We start from the raw sequence: 17631 nt of genomic DNA, 5'->3' as shown, positions 1-17631 counted from the left end.
TTACGTCTACGATTTCTCTTTAATCTGGTTGTTGATTGATTCATCATCAACAATAAAAATACCAACCACACTAAAAACACCAAGGAAAATACGTAAGAATATTAATTAAAAATATAAAACTGGATTCAAATATTGAGCAGGTGAGCTATATTCATACGTGAGTTTGACCAAACTGTTATTATTTAAATCAAATTGAGAATAGCAGGTTTAAAACTCCTTTCATACGTACCATAATGGTAAAATATTCAGAAACAAGAAGCTATTATTTCAATAAAGTAACCTAAGATCCTACGCGGCTTTGAAAAATCTTCATATTGAAATCAACAACTTCCTCTAGAAATTTGATTTGAATTTCCCTAACTAATCTTCCCAAGGGTCACAGTTTAATCTTATATCTAGACCAAGTCACATGAATATAAAAATTAATTTGAGTATAACTCACGATAATGATCAAGAACCACATATTCTACTCTGGGATATTTACTCGTATCTTTTGAAGTCTGGGAAATTAAATTTTCATATCTATATATATACATATGCATGAAAAGCAAAGGCATATGAAGGATTATAGCGGAAAGGGAAGAAAGTAGCAAATAATTGAACAAAAAATACATGTAAGCAAATGTATAAAGAATAAGTAGGCGAAGTGCAAGCAAAAATCCTGAGTTATTAGAACAATATTGGAACACCCAAGAACAAAAACAGAGGCAGTGATGGTTTATAAAATTGTATTCATGCAGCACCGAACCTGTAAGCCAACAACAAGTGTGTGTATGCTGTACAAAAATTGAAATCATTGCCTCTCCATGTCTGCTGGTCGAACCGAACCTTCTCCACAACTGTGAACCCTAAACGATCTCTCTCTGTCTCTACTCATCATTCTTCTAAAAGAGCTCAGCCGCGAGCTCGATTGCTCCTCCGTCAATGGCGGAGCCGTCGGCTGAACTGTCTGAGACCGTTCTCTACTCATTGTCCTTCTAAACGAGCTGAACCTAGACCCGGATTGCTCTTCCTCTAACGGCGGAGCCGTCGGAGCCTCGCCGTGCTCGGTGGCTGTAACTATTGGCTCCACCCCCGTCCGGCAGACAGGGCAGGTTGTGTTGGAAAAAAGCCACATATCGATGCACTCCACATGGAATATGTGCTTGCAATTGGGGAGAATCCTGACGGTGGCTTTCTCTTCGATGTTGCTCAAGCAAATCGAGCACTCCACAATTTCACCGTGATGATCGGCTTGCTTGTGGATAGATTCCTGCAGAAGTTTGGCTATAAGAACAGGGTCCAGGCCGGCCTTAGGCGCCGGTGCCGTCGCCGCCGTATGATTCTGGCGATCGGCCCGTGAAATCTGGTGTTCGAGATTAATTAATCTGGATTGCCTTCGGCGCCTGTGGAGATATCTGAGATAAAAATGGAGGAAGAGGATGACCAAAACGACGACGAATAGACTGAAAATTGCAGAGATCATGATCTTGTGGCGGGCTTGGAACTTCCGTAAGTGATGATCTTCGTCGTCGGAACCCATGATTGAATCAAGGGCGTTTTGTGTTTTGGTTTTAATTTCACACCAATATATATATATATATATATATATATATTTATTTATTTAATTTAAATTTTTTTTTGGAGAACTTTAAGTTTGAAAGATTAAAATTTCATTATATTTATTCGGCAAAAGATGACTCATAAGTCTTTCATAGCCGTCGATTTCAGTATTGACTTTAATTACGTTAAAATTAAAACTTGGTCTCAATTTTATTTTGGGCCACAACTTATGTTAATTGTATTTTGGCCCCCTCTTTTAACATTTATTACTTACAATTTTCAAAGTTTTTTTTTTTTCTTTTTTTTGTTTTTTTTTTTTTAATATTTTCTATTTTTTCTTGGTTGAATGTACGATTTTTTTGGCGCAAGATACATATCTAGTTGGGATAATTGAAAGTAATTTTTGTTATTTAATAAATAGATTAGGTTATTAAATAGCCTATAATTGCGTTATGAATGCAATAATTATTTACTAAATAAGTATACCTGGTGCAAGGCGAGTCCCTTCATTGCAACTTTAAATAAATATATACATTTATTAATATTTAATTTTGCAATTTAAATGCCCAACCCGCTAAAATCCATGCCAGCTGATATTTGTCCATTTTGGCCAGTTACATGTGTTGTTTACAGTTTTAAAACTTGTCTACTAAGGAGAGTTTCCACATTTTGATTAGGAATACTTTATTCCCCTTTACAACCAATGTGAGATCCCACAATCAACCTTCTTTGGAGCTTAGCGTCTTCGCTGGCACACTGTTAGGTGTCTAGCTTTGATACCATTTGTAACAGCCGAAACCAACTGCTAGCAGATATTGTTCGGCTTTCTTTTCTGGGTTATGTGAGATCCCACGTCAGTTTGACAAAGGAACTGATCATTCCTTACAAAGGTGTGAATTTTTTTTTCCTAATAGACACATTTTAAAACGGTAAGGTTGACGACAATATATAATGAACTAAAATGGTGGCTTGAACTATTACAAATGACAATTAACGAACAATATAATTCATATCCTATATTAGCAATTTTATTTTATATAATTAATCATATTAGTTTGAGTATATTGTATTTATTTATTTATTTTATGTTTATTCTTAATTTATTATAATTAATGTCTAATGGACTGTAGTGTGTTTAAATTAGATTTGAAAAAAGATTTATTAAAAATTTGTAAATGCGCTGGAAATATTGAATATGATAAAATAAATAAATAAATAAAGTATCCTAGGCACGTGTTGAGAGACTAAATAATAAAAAAGATTTAATTATAATAAATAAAATTAATTCCGAATAAAGGGGCGGAAAATTGAGGCAATACGACATTACTTCTTATTTGACTTCACATTTCTCGTAGGGAATTTTCTATGAATTTTCAAATTGAACGGTACATTTTTTTAAATAAAATTTCTTTTTTGGGGGAAAATAAATTGGCACTTTCACTTTAATTATACAGAAAACTAAATCTTGACTTTTAAAGCATCGTTGGAAACTGGGAACTTAAATAACAAAGATGATTTTTCTAAGATCATTCATGTTTTATTACACAGAAAATGAAATCAAAGACAGATTCCAAGCTTCGTGTTCGAAACGCAAGAAAAGAAACATATTTAGGTTTCCGTTCATTTATTATTACATTATAATTTTCAAAATTCTTTCTTAAAAAAAAAAAAAATACTGACTCAAGAGAGTGGACTGTGAGATCCCATGAAAATGAAATGGAAAATCAACGGGTTATGGATGCCATTATAGAATGCAAAACGTGTTAATGATTTTGAAATTATTTTAACTTACAATGCTTAAGCTGAAGTACCATAAATGGCTTCAATTCTACTGCTTCTTTTCCTGTATCTAAACAGCATTACCTGTGCATTGCAAATCTGTAAAGTTCTGCTCATATAAATGCAAAATGAAACACTACAAACAAAAAGCACAATGGTGTCACTTTGTAACAACTTACAAAAAGAGTTGCAAAGATAAGGCTACCTGTATCACCTTTCTCAGCTAAATACCTCATAAAATTTCTCAATCACAAGCAAACCAGAATCAATGGACTCCAATGGGTCTTTTCTAAGACGGTGTCTTAAGCAGTTGGGTATCACGGTAGCTATGTCCTCAGCAGCAACTTTATCCCTTCCCTTCAGGGCTGCAAGAGCCTTTGCAGCTCTATTAGTCACGATGTCGCCTCTCAATCCATCGACATTCAATTCCGCGCAAACTCGCGAGATTTTCACTTTTAGATCCTGATCTATCTGCACAGAAGAAAGTGAACTCCTAGCTGAGGAAATTTGTTGTTGCAACTTTTCTTGCTCAACCTTGTAAGATTCACGGAACTCCTTAGGATTCTGGTCGAACCGGGCCCTCTCCTCGACAATCTTCACTCTCAACTCGGCATCCCTTACAGTGCCAACTTGTGCATGCATTCCAAACCGGTCGAGCAGCTGTGGCCTAAGCTCCCCTTCTTCTGGATTACCTGAACCAATCAAAATGAACCGAGCAGGATGGGAAATGGAAATGCCTTCTCTCTCAACTGTGTTCCAACCAGAGGCAGCAGAATCCAGTAGGACATCAACTAAATGATCATCCAAAAGATTTACTTCATCCACATACAGAATGCCTCTGTTAGCTTTAGCAAGAAGGCCTGGCTCAAACGCCTTCACACCTTCAGTCAGTGCCTTTTCAATGTCAATAGTCCCACAAACTCTATCTTCAGTAGCACCCAATGGGAGATCAACCATATTGATTTTGGTCATCACCACTGAAAGTTGCTCTCCTTTCCCCAGACTTTCCCTCACTTCAATACCCATTGATTCAGGGTCCTCAGGGTCAGAATTGTAGGGATCCCCAAACACAACTCTGATTTCAGGGAGCAAATCGACCAGGGACCTAACCGTGGTTGATTTTCCTGTTCCTCTATCACCCATGATCATGACACCTCCGATTTTGGGGTCAATAACGTTCAGAAGAAGGCATAGTTTCATCTCATCCTGCCCTACTATGGCAGCAAATGGATAAACAGGCCTCTGACTCTCTTCTGAGATATTCGCAGCCTGAAAAGTCATGAATATATTATTCACTCATCTAATCTTGAAATCCAATCGTTCTTTTTTTCCCCTTTCTTTTCATTCTAAAGAAACTGTAAAAGAATTGTTTAAAGCAAGATCCTCTAAGTTCATTAACCAGCTAAGATATCATAGAAGTAAAGTTCTTATCAACCATTGTCCTCCATCTATTGCGATATTCAAGAAATTGTAAATCTAGTCGAAAAGGCTTAAATTGTATGCCATCAAATTTTCTTCAGTTTACAGTTAGCTTACTAGAACTGGAACACAAAAAGTAGTTTTAAAGAGCTTCATGAATGCAGCTTGTATACACAGAAACGAACTAAATTGTAGGTGGTGGGAAACAAACCTTCTCGACAGTGTTTATTTCAGTGGCAACATTGCATTGGACCTGAGGCCTTCCTTTCTTCCCCTGAATCCTAATATTCCCAAAAGACTTCTTCCCATTACCATGACCTGCAAAATTAACAACTTCTTAAGAACTGCTGAAACTCAAGATTCTCATCATCAGATTTTCAAATATTAGGGTTCAAGAGAGCATAAAAGAAATTAAAAACGAATTAAAAGACGACAATAAGCAAAACAAGAGAGAAAATTGGTTAGTTTGTATGGAAATGTACCTGGAGTTAGAGAAAGAAGAGGGGCAAAATGCCGAGGGGACGGAGAAGAGATAGATCGAGAGGCCAAGATCGCAGTTGAGGAAGGTCCTCCCAGAGCGAACGCCATGACTGAGTTCTACTGTGGGTGCGAATCCTTGAAAACTCCTTCTCAACTTTAATAAATGGTTTGTATTGGTTCGTTGGGTTGCGGATAAGAGAGTGGATAGATTTCTCTCCAAAGTTCTGCTTATTAGCCTACTCATACACTCATACCCACCCTTAAAAAAATTAGGCTAAATTAATACCCTAAATTATAATAAAATATCTTTAATTATTTAATTAATTTTTTTTTTTTTTACTCAAATAATATTTTTTAAGTAATGGTAAGAAATTAAAAATAATATTACAATTAAAAAAAAAAATATTTTGAATACAAAACCAAATTTAAAAATATTATTTCTTTTAAAATGTTTGAAAAGGGTTCTATAAGACTTTATCGGGTGTTAGATGAATTGGACTCGATAATGGTATGATAGTATGATAGTACGATAATTCTCATGACCATTGAGTTTCTCCAGAATGGCTCAGACCAACCGAGAGATAATATTTTTTTTATTATAAACTCATGATGAATACCTAAATTAGCTCTCATGACTTTGCTGGACTTCTCAAAAGGGCTCTATTCGAGAAGGGCTCGTATCAATAGAGACCGTATTAGATGATTGGGTAGGGATGGAATATAGAAACGATAACTTAATAAAAAATGTTCTTTTTATTAAAACTTCCAAGAACAAATAGACAATTTAAACAATCATATATAATTTGATCGAAATTTGGGTCTAGAGAAGCGAATTTAGCTCAACAACCCCGAAATCATCATCACCAAACTTCTTCATCTCCTCTCTGAAACAGGGCATCGCCGGTTTCCTCAAAGCGACGGAGACCTTAAACCCAGCCGCGCTCGAAGTTGCAGAAGAATGAGGTAAGAAGAAGCAAGGCTCCACACTCCCAAGAAGGAAACGAGAAAGTGGCAGCACCGTAACCGGACCTCCCCAACCGAAATCCACCGTCGAATGCCCCAAATGTCTCCAGTCTGTGAACGCACTCACCTCTTTCCCCGGAGTGATTCCATCCCCACAATGAATCTCTTGAAAGTCAATGAACGACCGTGCATACTCGTCGCTTATATTGATCTTGCTCTTCTGGATCTTCTTCGCCGTCTCCCAAATGGGTTGCTCTCTGACCTCCTCTGCAGTGAGGGTAACGTAAATTGGAACGCAACCATTGCCATAGTAACCCACCGGTAATGGCGGCTTTAGTTGTTTCCGTATGTTCGTCGAATACACGAATTTCACCTTCTCATTGCCTGCAATTTCCGAGGCTTTCACTCTGGGAATGGAAGGAAGTCCCAAAAGTTAGAACAATCAAAGACCAGGAACACAAAATTAACAGACATGGAAGAATTCGACTCACTTGGCGCGCCATATATATGCACCCAGGGCTTCAAACGCGGTGAATCGAGAGCCAGATTGTTTGAACAACATGCTCTTGAACCTCTCCAGTTGATCGTCCGTAACAGGGAAGCATTCTCTCACCACCGCACCAACTTCTTGACTGTAGGGTAAATTTCCATGTTCTAAACTCAAAAAATCTGCGATTGGTACCTCAATTCGGGGCGGATTCCTCGGGCCCAACAAACTAGCCCTGTCCCAGACTGGTTCGATCGACACCGTCCTCGCCCCACGGGCTAATTCAGCCACAGCATTGAAAAACTGAGTTGCCCCAAGTCCGTCGCACACAGAATGATGAATGGAAGCCCCGAGAGTGAACCCACCGCATTCGAACAGAGTCACTTGTAGAATACAAGGGTGGTTCAGCCCCTCATTCTCGTCCGGATCGGGCACCAACTGCTCCACAAAAGTTTCGTCCGGGTTATCGAGGTAATCAACAGACGCGAGTTCACAGTCCGCGGTGGCGCGGATGAGAGGGACGCCTTGGCCGTGAGCACAGAACATCTCGAGGCGGTGATTCTGACGGCGGAGAGTTCCAGCGAGTGGGTAGTAATGGAGGAGGGCGGAGGAGAGGGCAGTAGCAATGACATCGACGGGATCGGGGGTAGGAGATTGGTGGGCGTTGGTGGAGACATAGGCCCGAAGGTAGCGGAAACTGACACGGAGATTGGGATCTATGTCGAGATGAGAAAGAGGGAGGACATGGCTGTGAGCAAAGGCGGGATGAGAGGGAAGAATGGGAGTGGTTGCTGATACTGTGACTCGCATGGCTGTGCTGTTCGAACGGCGGTGAGGTGGTGGCCCGGTGGGGATGCAAATGGTGCATTTTGGTCTTGATTTTGTAGACTCTCGCTTGGCGCGGTTGGTGGAGGGTACGTTGCCGTTTGGTGTGTGATAATTTGGGGCGACGTGGAGCATACTGCGTCTCTTATAAATTCAGCCTAACATTTTATTTCAAACTAAATATTTAATTTTGATCTATAATTTATAATGTCTTTTAAATGATAGTTAATGTTACTACTGAAATTACATTTGAATACACGTCGCTAATATATACTTTATAAACAAAATATAAACATTTGTTCATACACTAAGGGTAAAATTGGAATAATATACTGGCAAAAAAAAAAAAAAAAAACTCGGTAATATATTATTTTTTCTTTTTAAAAAATATTAAAAAAAATGAAGCTCTTGACAAATGATCCCAGCGCTGCCCAGCGGTCAGTCGATGTCACCGCTGCGCTAATGATCCTTGCGCGCCATAAACACGAAAATTGCATATAAATGCAGACAGTTGAATAAAGCTTTGCATGTTCCGCACACAGCCATAGTTAGCATCTCTATCCTATCGGTGAAATTCCAGGTCTCCCTCTATCTCTATTTCTATCGCTCTGACATTGGATCAAACTCGCACATATTGTTGTTCGTGAAAATGTCATCTCTTATTTTGCTTCTTCGCTGAATCCGTAGTCGTTTGATTCTGTATGATCAGTTTCCGTTATTTTCTTTTGAGGTTCATCTGTCATCCTTTGGAGACCTTTGTTTCTGTATGCTTTGCATTTTGTATTTGTAGGACTAATTTGCTTACCTTCTGTGCTTAACTTCATGTTTTTTAGTCATTAACTTTCAGCTGATTGATTCATTTGATAGTTCGTTGGAATTTAGTCATGTGCTCCTCTTTTGCCGACTACTCGAATTCCATTGTTTGAATCAAGTCAATCTCATTCGTCCACTTCTCATTTTTCCAAAATTGATGTAATTTTGATTCCGTTGGAATTTACTACAGGTCTCGTCTTCTTCTTCTTTTAAACGCTAATTACGTAATTACTACCTACGAGTTTATCATCTTATAATGTGTATTAGTATAGGTGTACAATGTACATGGTACACACAGAACTCTGCTCAATCTTGTTCACTTTATAACCTACCTTGACCTGGAACATCATTCTCAGAAATCTGAGTTGATGCTTTCGTTTCAACTTTCCACAAGTGTTCTCTGGAACACTTCCTCAAGCAATCTGGTGTCGAATAATGGCTGGAGTCTGTGATTCCCCATCAGAAGAATTACCTAGTGTTATTTTGCACCTTGTGTGCGCTTAATCGTTAATTACATTTCCATTGAAGAGCAGGTTAGTGCAGTTCTGTTGCTGTTTAATTTTAAAGGTTTTCACTACGTTTCCACAGAACAAATTGGTTTAACTTAACATCCTATTTATTTAATATATTAATTTGAATCTATTATCGACCCAACTATGCACAAATTTCAGATTATTTCAGGTGAGAATAAAAGAGAATCACTTTAAATAGTTTACCATTTTATTGGCCTTGTATCTTTTGTTGTCAAGTCGCCTGTTGTTTTCTCATTTCTGTTTTTCTTTTGTGGGGGGGGTGTTGATAGGAATAGGAAAATTTTGAGAAATTCAGATGAATTCTTAGTGGAAACATTGTCTTCTAATAGTTTATTCTCTGTCGAAACGTCATCTTGTCCGCTCACCATTTGTAGGAGTCAAACAAGTCCAGTACAAGTGGATGGCAGAACCAAGGAAAGGAGCATCTTTGGCTACTGATCCTAGAAAAAAAGATTCCCTTCTAGGTATGCACTTTTAGCTTACATATGTAGAGGGAACATAACTCAGTGACTTGTTTTGATTACCCTTCTTAGGGAAGGAAGTTTAATAACTTAATGTTTGATTTCTCTCAGTGCTTACCATAACTCCTTATCAGTTAGTGGTATACAAAGTTTGAAACTATGATACGCGAATTGTTATAAATAAGAGAAAGAATACCTTAGAAAGCCACATTAGTACTCTATGCATAGAATGAAGTGTAATGAAGCAACTTGATCTATCTATTTTTTAGATGTCATGTTCAAACTACAAATAATGTGAAATGGCTGAATCCGTAATTTTAAGGTCCTAAAAAAAATGTAATAGAACCTCTACTAACCTTGACACAGATGAGGACATTGGTGACGAATTTATGAACTCCTGGAAATCAATATCAGTGGCAGAGGATGACATGGTGGACTTTAGTTTTGGTACGGTCTCCAAAGGCAAGAATAAGGCCTTTGATTTTGGAACTTTGTAAGTATTGGCAATTATTTGAGCCACTATTAGAAAATTGGGTCTTTTTAATAGATTTCCTCCTATCATCTTTCAACCCTCATCAGTCTCAGTTATGGATATTTGTCCTGCTACATGTTCATTTCATGTTCGTGCATTACAACATCAAGTGGAATGGGATCTCAAACACCATGTTAGAAAATAATCAATGGAGGCTTCATGTTACTGAAAAATATTATTTCTTTTCTTTCAGGGATGTTGATTTCAATCTGGATGGAAGTTTTAAAAAGTTATCATCGTTCAAGATTGACATGCCAGATCTTGACTTTTCATCCCCGCCCAAAAAGAATGAAAAGGCTAGGAGTAGTGGTAAAGAAGGATCACCCAAAGAAAATCTTCAAAGGGATATGGACAGCTTAAATTTCTCTTTTGATTTTAAAGAGTAAGTGGAGAAGGCAATTAGGGAAACGCTTTGGACCTTATTTCTTAAGAATCATGTTTAATTTTTAGATAGCCATGACCTTGAACCTTAACTTACAACTTCTCATTATTACTTATGTCTGGAATAAGACTGGACAGCTTTGATGTTGATAAAAGCTTACAAAATGGAGAAAGGACTTGTAAACAACAGCAAGATACCGAGGCAGTTTCTTCTTCTAGAGTCGAGCATGAAGCTTTTAATATCCATATAGGTGAAGAAAATACTGCAACTGATAATACTAGTATAGCCAAGACACTTCCAGCATCAGGAAACGAGACCAGTTCTAGAGTTGAGATTTTTCATGGAGATCATGGTGAGCTAGAGTCAGAAGTTGCTAATGGTACATCACATGAAGCAAGAAATACAGCACCAGCTACAAATGAAAAAGGTTGCTTACCTGAAAAAGAATTGTCAAAGGGTAGTCATCAAGTCATTCATGATGTTCCTGTCAGGTGTATTGCCAGAAATTATGCACCTGAATGTACTTCGGAACCACAGTCTGAAATTTGTGCGGAAAAAGGAGAACTAACAGTAGTTTCAGGTGGAACTGGAAAAGTTATTGATGAAATCATAGATTCTGATGTAGCTTGCTGTAAAAAATTGCCTCATAGCTATTTGTCTCCGGTAAATCTCTCTGCAACGGAGAGAAATCCAACAGAAAAAAATAAGTCGGAATACAGTCATCTGAATGCAGTTGTTGACAATGTTCAACTGGCTGAAGTTCATTTAGTCCTCAAAGATTGTTCCAATTCAGATGCCCCGAGGAAGCTTCTGCTTGACACGCAGGAAATCAGAGAAAACCACAATTTGAAATTGAAACCGTCTATGGTTCCTTTATGCAGGTCAGATGTTATGCTTTATCGTATTATAGTAATAGATGAACAAAATATTTTAATACGAAACTTCACTAAGTTATATTAGTTCTGATCGTCTGAATTCGAATGTGAGGGTCGTTGAAGAGAAATGCACAGCTGGAAATTATTTACCTCATGTATTTACACAAACTCATTTTAAATGAGTTAATCCGTTATTTGAGCTTTTAAAGAAATGCATGATGTTATCTCATAGCATTTGTTTTTCCGAATTTCCTGATGCAGAGGACTACCGGTAAATGAAGTGACAGTGAAAGAAAAAGAAGTGAGAGGGAATTACTCAATTTCAAAAACAGACGTTGTTAGGAAATCTCAACTATATCAAGCATCATCTATCAGTACGAAACTTTTCACTTTAGGGAAGAATAGAATTGATGCTCCAAATCAAATTCCTGCAGCTGGAGACAGGTACGCTGTTTTCTAATAACCAATGCCTCTTGTTTATCAAAATGTACTATATATTACAATCGCACTATTGGAGCTTTGAGACCAGTTGGTCGACTATATGATATGATATTTGATGGTAGACTAATAACAAACACGATAACTGTAGCATATGGCCATGGAAAGACTTCTAGCAGCCTCGGTAATGTGAAGCAAGGCTTCTTAACATAAACTTTTCAGTTTGAGCCACTACAGCTTTGCAGCATTGGCTTTGTTAGATGTCCTTGTACTATAAAATTCTGGAATTCATAGTTCACAACAGTTGAAAATTACACTTTCTCCATGATCGTATGGTCATGGCCATTCAATAAGATAATATTTGGCTATGATGTTTTTGTTCTGATTATATACGAATCGCAGAAATCGTTGCAGAGACCCTCGACCACAAAATAAATTAGCGAACACAGCACCGCCAGTTGTAGTACAAAGTGAAAAGAGCGTAGGAAAGCTTCGAGCTTCAAGGTGACGTATATTATTGGTTTTCCCATTTTATGTTTGGACTAAGCCTTAAAATTCATTTTAAGATGGAATCGTCTATTCCTAGCAAGCGTATGCAGAATAGTATATATTTTTTTTTATGTTAGTTCTTTTCATTTTAGTCCCAGAGTTAAACCTGGCAATTTATGTGGGAAAACAACTACTCAAGCACATTGCAATCCGGAACTATGGAAACTATCAATGATACCTAATCGAAGCGCAAAGACCATTTCAGCCCAAGAGAGTAAACTTTGTTCTCTTAAAACTGGCTTAATATTTCCCGGTCTTTCCAGTTTGAAGACTTATAGGTATGCTGTTCATATATATATATATATATATATATTTTTTTTTTTTCTTTTTCTTTTTTTCAAACATCTCTTCGAAATATACTGGTTAATATTGTATGATCACATCATTCTTCTTTGTCTAGGGCATTTGGAGGAAAGCAAGTTCCAACTAGTACTGGAACTGTGAAAGAAAGGAAATTAGGAGAATCAGAACAAACTACGGAAGCAGGACAAAGAAGTAAAAAGTTAGATATTGGCTATTGTACTGAAAACGCAGAGAAACAAGAACTTTTAATCTCCAACATGAAGCGCAAAGCCCTAGAGGTTTATATCTTTAGCTCATTACCCCACGTTACTGAGGTGTCTAGAATAATTATGCTTTTTAATGCCAAAACCTCAAGAAAGTTCTTTCTCCATAAGTTTCAAGTAGATATCATGGATATTTACTTAAAAATTATTTACAGGAACCAAATGCAGATCCAAAGGGGTTAAAACCTCTAAAGATCCTCTGTGTATCACCTAATGGATCTAGGTAGCAGCATACCATTAATCTCATTCATCTTTTTTATTTACTGTGATGATTCTCTTTATTAGTGAGTTGCTTTCCAAATCACTTGCAGAAACACTAAAGAGCCGTTGAAGAAAAAGATAGAAGAACAGGTTTCACAGTGAATTGGAGTTTCTAATTAATATAAATGAGAAAGTTGAATGGGGCATTAAATACTTTAAGAAAACAAAAACGAGACATTGTTAGTCATTATTCCATTCCGTTTTTCTTTTATGTTGCAATCAGGTTGAAAGTATGACTACCGCTTCTCACGACCAATTAGCTTCCAATATTGAAAAGCCTCGCGTGCCAGAGACGATGGAATTGGAAATATCTTTGGTTTTGGAAAATGATCGAAATGTTGAAAAAGCAGAAGCCTATTCACAGCAGCTGGAAGATGTAAGTAACTGTAGATTATTTTGTCTTTTATCAGATTGAACAGTAACTTTCTGATTCTTTTCATTTGGAAAAAGGAGCTAGAGACATATAATAACCACTAATCAAGTGACAAAATATAAACTTCAAAACATCCTTTAAAGGGGATATGATCAGAAATTTAAATGCTTTCAGTAATGTTGCAAATACAATCATTACACTTTTAAGAGTAACCTGATATAGATACCTCACGAATCTGTTAGTTTTATTTTCTTACCAGATCTGTAATATGCTGAGAAAGAAGCAAGAAGAGGCCAAAGAAATATTAGTCCGAACTATTGTTAACAACAATAATCTGCTCATGCTCAATCATCCCATCTATGAGGAGAAAATATCCTTCCATTGCATTTTCATTTTATTTTCTTTGGGTTTTTCTTTTCTCGTTCCCTCATTTGAAGCCCCATTCCTTCACAAGTTCGGACATTATGAAGCTTCAGAAATTTTCTGCCAAAATGTTGTCCAAGGAGCTTCACACAAAAGCAGCTTGAGTCTTATTCAATTTACAGGTACGCATATATCTAACCACTTCGAGACCCTATGGACATTTTGCTGGGTTCTTTAGGTACAGAGTTCGTACATTTTTTGCAGTGTCAGAAGTAAATGGAAAAACTAGAGAAGTATATCAGGAATGGTGCGTTCTCATTTTCCTAAGTGATAGACTGATGAAATATGGTTTTCTAGCACAATGAATAGTGTCTACACACATAAAAATATGGAGAGAAAACTTTGGTTACTACGCAGCTGGCAGCATTTTATCTTTTGCTTGTCTGCTCCTCGAACCGCAGATTGCACTGCAGATCAGGAGCGAAAACTTGGGATATAGGTAGATCTTATTTTTCTGATAATAGACTGAAGAAACTTGATTCAACAGACATTTGGACGATACAGATTAACTTGATAAAGAGTGGATTTGGGTAGGCGTTTAAAGCGGGTATTTTTATCATGATCATTTTTAAAATGCATTCAGATTAGCTCAAAGCAGCAGAGACGTGTTTGGAACCAGCTCAGTAGTTCACCTTCATTCACTAGGGACGAAACTAGAAACCAAAATGGCACTTCCAGTTCAGTAATGAAAAGAGGAAAATGACTTGCTGAAATAGGAATGCACCTAAAATAAACTCCATTTCGTCATTTGGGTCAATTTCTTGCGGTGGCCAACTTGTCAGGTGCCGAATTGCCATTTCTAGCATTAACTTCTTTTATTTTTGGAAGAAGATAATTTATATTATGGAAGATTGGTATTAGGACTCGTCAGATTGGAGCAATGGCTTTGTGGCCGCTTCTTCTTAAACCTCATCCAATGTCTACATTCCTTTTCCTCTTCAAACCTTCCAATTCTTTTGACTGCCCTCCTAAAATCTGACATGTATACGATATCAAAACGTGGCCATAAGGAATAATAAGACAAATTTGTTTTTTGGTGTAAATGCAAGTCACCATCAAAAAAGTCTTAACCTAATGACAAATATAGAAAGGCCGAACTCGCACTAAGATGTATTTAATTTCTATTAGTTCTCTGCGTTGATAAGTTGGATTAAATTGAGATTCTCTCCTAGATCAGTAGGAGTAGAAGAAAAAAGTAGTTCGGCAGACCATTTGTCAACTGAAAAGGAAATATGGATCATATGAATAACAAATCGGAGGGATGAAGACCATCTTTACAAATTTGGCTAGCCAGGTAGACAAATCCAATTATCACTCAATACTTTATCATCTACGTATCCCAACCCAATAACAACCTATGTAAGAGCATGACATTGGATTTCTCTTTGGGATGAATTTATTTATTCAAATGAAATCTCTCTGTGGTATATTGGATCTGATTTTATATAAATTAAAATCCAGAGTAGCTTCATAAGAGAAAATCTAAACTTCCGCATTGTTTATCCTTGGGGCATCGTCGATAGATAACTAAGAAAATCTAAATTTCTTGTTTTTTATGATTCCTCTTCTGTGGGCCTCAAATCCTCTGGCAGTGCCTCGAGGATTAGCTGAAAATTTTATGGCAGTTTATGGTCCTGGTGCTTTATATACGGCATTGAATTGTTACTTGTAGCCTTATTTTATCATCACAAACTTCCAGTTGCCAATTAGGTTCAGCCTCTAGAGTATTATCAATGCCTTGGAACCCTTTATTGCAGAATATTAGGTCATGGTAGGCTGTAAGGCAAATTCAATTAAAGGAGGGTAAAATTGCAAATATTTTTAGTGAAAACAAGATAGTGTTCCTTACCTTAAGCGGAGAATGGATACTAGCTGATTTCAGAAGTTTTCATTACTTCGGAAGTTTTCATTTACCACAGGTTCTTTCCAATCATATATGATTCCCCTTGTCTCTTCTCTTTCATGGTTAGTTCTAGTCCAGGCTTGCCCTTCTTGTCTTAAAGAACTAAACGAATGATTTAGCCTTTTTTTTTTTTTACCTTAAATATGGATAATATTTGAGCAGTGGAAATAGCTGCCAAAGTGCATGCACCAACTTTCTCCAAGTATTTGTAAATGAAAATCTGAATTGCAGTATCACAAATCCACTACCTCTTGAAAATACCATGTGCTCATTAGAGAATAACAAAAACAATCATCCCTAACAAGGATCGAGGAGAAAAGTTCTAGCACGTCTAGTTACTGGTTAGTGGTTGATTTCTATTCATATTTAATTACAGTATTAGTTGTTTTAATACATGTTACATTATATTTCTGGTTTTTTTTTTAACTTTGTAACTTGTGTTTATTTAATTTTGTTATTTAAAAGTTAAAGACCCAAAAATAAAAAATTGGGTGGAAACTTTTAGGGTATAAAGATTACCAATTTGAGCATGATTAATTAGTTAATTATGGCATTATAATTTTGAGCAGAAGGTTAAAGCTTTAAATCCCCAACTAAGGGAAATTAAAAAATAATAAAAAAATAATAAAAAAAATAAAAGACCACCACAAGTGATTGTTATATGAAATTACTTCCAGTGTACGAAGATTTTTTTAATTTTAGGAATGAGTAAAGAAGCTTGGTGAACTGGATGGAGACGGGGCTGACCGACAGTTGCTCCTCTAGTTTGTTTTCTATTGAGAAAATTTATAAACTTTGAAGTTTTTATTTTTCCATTTAATTTTTAGGATTGAGTTGTCATGCGTATCCAAAGGCCTCTTCTTTAGAAAATAATGTCAATAAAGTTTTTGAGATTATATAATTAATTAGGATGTGTTCTTGTGTAGACCTTTTTTTTTTAAAAACTAAAAGTTTTGGTCAATTNATTCGTTGGTTGCCCAACTAATCCCAAGTAGAATTACATTTCCTTTGTTTGCTGAGTCAAGTACTGATCAACACACATCACAGGATTTAAAACTTTCAAAATTTTTGGTTAACTGGCGCCGACGGCTAACCATGTTAACGTACTGTAAGAGGGCAAGTTCTGGATTCTTTAAGTTGAGCCAATAAATCCAGTAAGGACAAATCAGATTAAAAAAAGATGGTTTTGGCGAGTATAAAAACCTGCCATACCCAAGATTTTATTTGACACATACCCAAGATTACTTAACACATCGCTACAAACTGATATTTAGCAATGGCCAACTTTAGCTTGTGGGTCTGCCTGATCTTGATGGTCTCGAACTGTTTTGCAGGGGCTGATTCTCGACGACTTGTTGGCTTTAACTCGGAACCAAACATTCCGGCTAAGACATATCGGCCAGCGCTGTTGGGTTCCAAAGAGAACTTTCACATTGGGCTGGTCGCCGTCGAAGGCTCAGGAAGCATTCATCAACGTGGGGTGGCGCGCCTGTCACCGGGAGGCCCTGATCCCCGCCACCATTAATCTTCAGAATCCTTCTACCTGTGGTTTAATCAGTTTGTCGATCAGCTTCAAATTCTGTTGAGACCGTTTGATGTAGAAGATCAAAACTAAAATTTTGTGATTTTACAGAATTCTGAGAAGGGTAGCAACCAGGATGAATAATTTTGTGTGTTTCTGGCTAAGTAATGGCAATCCTTTTTTGTTTTTTCTCTTTATATAATTTCGTACCCTTTGAAGTTTTCCTTCTACAACAATTACTCGTTTATGTTGACACAGTCAACAAAGTCCAAAACCTTTTGAAATTATTTCAATATTTAACTCCAGACATATTGTTGTTTGGAATCTAATCTTTTCTAAAAGAATATCTTTTGTTTGTTTTGTGTAGCTTGCGTTAGTTCTCTTTTCGAACTCTTAAATATTTATTAAGACAACTCATTAAATGATACTCGTTTTAAGATAAGACTATGCTTGACAATCCTCGATTATTATATAAGGTTCAATTTGACCAAACTATAATTGTTAA

At 36.8% G+C, this 17631-nt stretch overlaps 4 protein-coding genes across 6 annotated transcripts; 1 reads left to right on the top strand and 3 right to left on the bottom strand.

The window, feature by feature from the left end:
* Window positions 1-609: 609 nt before the first annotated feature.
* Window positions 610-1547, bottom strand: LOC111804186 (E3 ubiquitin-protein ligase ATL41-like). The gene has a single exon (XM_023688904.1). It carries the CDS (start codon window positions 1520-1522, stop codon window positions 794-796), a length of 729 nt encoding a protein of 242 aa, XP_023544672.1. The 5' UTR covers window positions 1523-1547; the 3' UTR covers window positions 610-793.
* A 1814-nt stretch (window positions 1548-3361) lies between these two features.
* On the bottom strand, window positions 3362-14845 carry LOC111803639 (magnesium-chelatase subunit ChlI, chloroplastic-like). 2 transcript variants are annotated; one of them, XM_023688144.1, is made up of 5 exons: window positions 14829-14844; window positions 13717-13721; window positions 5223-5350; window positions 4952-5058; window positions 3362-4590 (listed from the first exon to the last, which is right to left on the bottom strand). In XM_023688144.1, the coding sequence occupies exons 3-5, from the start codon at window positions 5326-5328 to the stop codon at window positions 3541-3543; spliced, it is 1263 nt and encodes a 420-aa protein (XP_023543912.1). In that variant the 5' UTR covers window positions 5329-5350; window positions 13717-13721; window positions 14829-14844; the 3' UTR covers window positions 3362-3540. The 2 variants fall into 2 exon arrangements, with proteins under 2 accessions (XP_023543912.1, XP_023543911.1); XM_023688143.1 differs by lacking the exon at window positions 13717-13721 and having other exon boundaries at window positions 5223-5353; window positions 14829-14845.
* LOC111803637 (spermidine coumaroyl-CoA acyltransferase) lies at window positions 5955-7532 on the bottom strand. The gene is made up of 2 exons (XM_023688142.1): window positions 6675-7532; window positions 5955-6590 (listed from the first exon to the last, which is right to left on the bottom strand). The coding sequence occupies exons 1-2, from the start codon at window positions 7478-7480 to the stop codon at window positions 6041-6043; spliced, it is 1356 nt and encodes a 451-aa protein (XP_023543910.1). The 5' UTR covers window positions 7481-7532; the 3' UTR covers window positions 5955-6040.
* On the top strand, window positions 7915-17318 carry LOC111803636 (uncharacterized protein At4g18490). Of its 2 annotated transcripts, XR_002816410.1 has the most exons (16): window positions 7915-8075; window positions 9216-9305; window positions 9669-9795; window positions 10028-10216; window positions 10345-11097; window positions 11353-11535; window positions 11932-12033; window positions 12171-12356; window positions 12479-12659; window positions 12800-12867; window positions 12956-12995; window positions 13129-13281; window positions 13538-13648; window positions 13740-13823; window positions 15836-15945; window positions 16939-17318. XR_002816410.1 is itself a non-coding variant. In XM_023688141.1 (15 exons), exons 2-14 carry the CDS (start codon window positions 9242-9244, stop codon window positions 13803-13805), a joined length of 2223 nt encoding a protein of 740 aa, XP_023543909.1. In that variant the 5' UTR covers window positions 7915-8075; window positions 9216-9241; the 3' UTR covers window positions 13806-13823; window positions 16939-17318. The 2 variants fall into 2 exon arrangements, 1 of the variants encoding a protein (XP_023543909.1); XM_023688141.1 differs by lacking the exon at window positions 15836-15945.
* Window positions 17319-17631: the final 313 nt, after the last annotated feature.

The sequence above is a fragment of the Cucurbita pepo genome, chromosome LG10 (genome assembly GCF_002806865.2).
Source record: "Cucurbita pepo subsp. pepo cultivar mu-cu-16 chromosome LG10, ASM280686v2, whole genome shotgun sequence".
Taxonomy (NCBI): Eukaryota; Viridiplantae; Streptophyta; class Magnoliopsida; order Cucurbitales; family Cucurbitaceae; genus Cucurbita; species Cucurbita pepo.
This window is presented reverse-complemented; position numbering and strand designations above follow the sequence as displayed.

What these genes read in the sequence shown, in the direction of transcription:
- LOC111803637 (XM_023688142.1), bottom strand. Translation starts at nt 7,480, where the DNA reads ATGCGAGTCACAGTATCAGCAACCACTCCCATTCTTCCCTCTCATCCC. An exon ending in GCATATATATGGCGCGCCAA is followed by an intron (nt 6,591 to 6,674) that starts GTGAGTCGAATT and finishes TTCCATTCCCAG; the next exon opens with AGTGAAAGCCTCGGAAATTG.
- LOC111803636 (XM_023688141.1), top strand. Translation starts at nt 9,242, where the DNA reads ATGGCAGAACCAAGGAAAGGAGCATCTTTGGCTACTGATCCTAGAAAA. An exon ending in GTATCACCTAATGGATCTAG is followed by an intron (nt 12,868 to 12,955) that starts GTAGCAGCATAC and finishes AATCACTTGCAG; the next exon opens with AAACACTAAAGAGCCGTTGA. An exon ending in AGAAAAAGATAGAAGAACAG is followed by an intron (nt 12,996 to 13,128) that starts GTTTCACAGTGA and finishes TGTTGCAATCAG; the next exon opens with GTTGAAAGTATGACTACCGC.
- LOC111804186 (XM_023688904.1), bottom strand. Translation starts at nt 1,522, where the DNA reads ATGGGTTCCGACGACGAAGATCATCACTTACGGAAGTTCCAAGCCCGC.
- LOC111803639 (XM_023688143.1), bottom strand. Translation starts at nt 5,328, where the DNA reads ATGGCGTTCGCTCTGGGAGGACCTTCCTCAACTGCGATCTTGGCCTCT. An exon ending in TCTTCTTTCTCTAACTCCAG is followed by an intron (nt 5,059 to 5,222) that starts GTACATTTCCAT and finishes TTAATTTTGCAG; the next exon opens with GTCATGGTAATGGGAAGAAG. An exon ending in AAATAAACACTGTCGAGAAG is followed by an intron (nt 4,591 to 4,951) that starts GTTTGTTTCCCA and finishes ATGACTTTTCAG; the next exon opens with GCTGCGAATATCTCAGAAGA.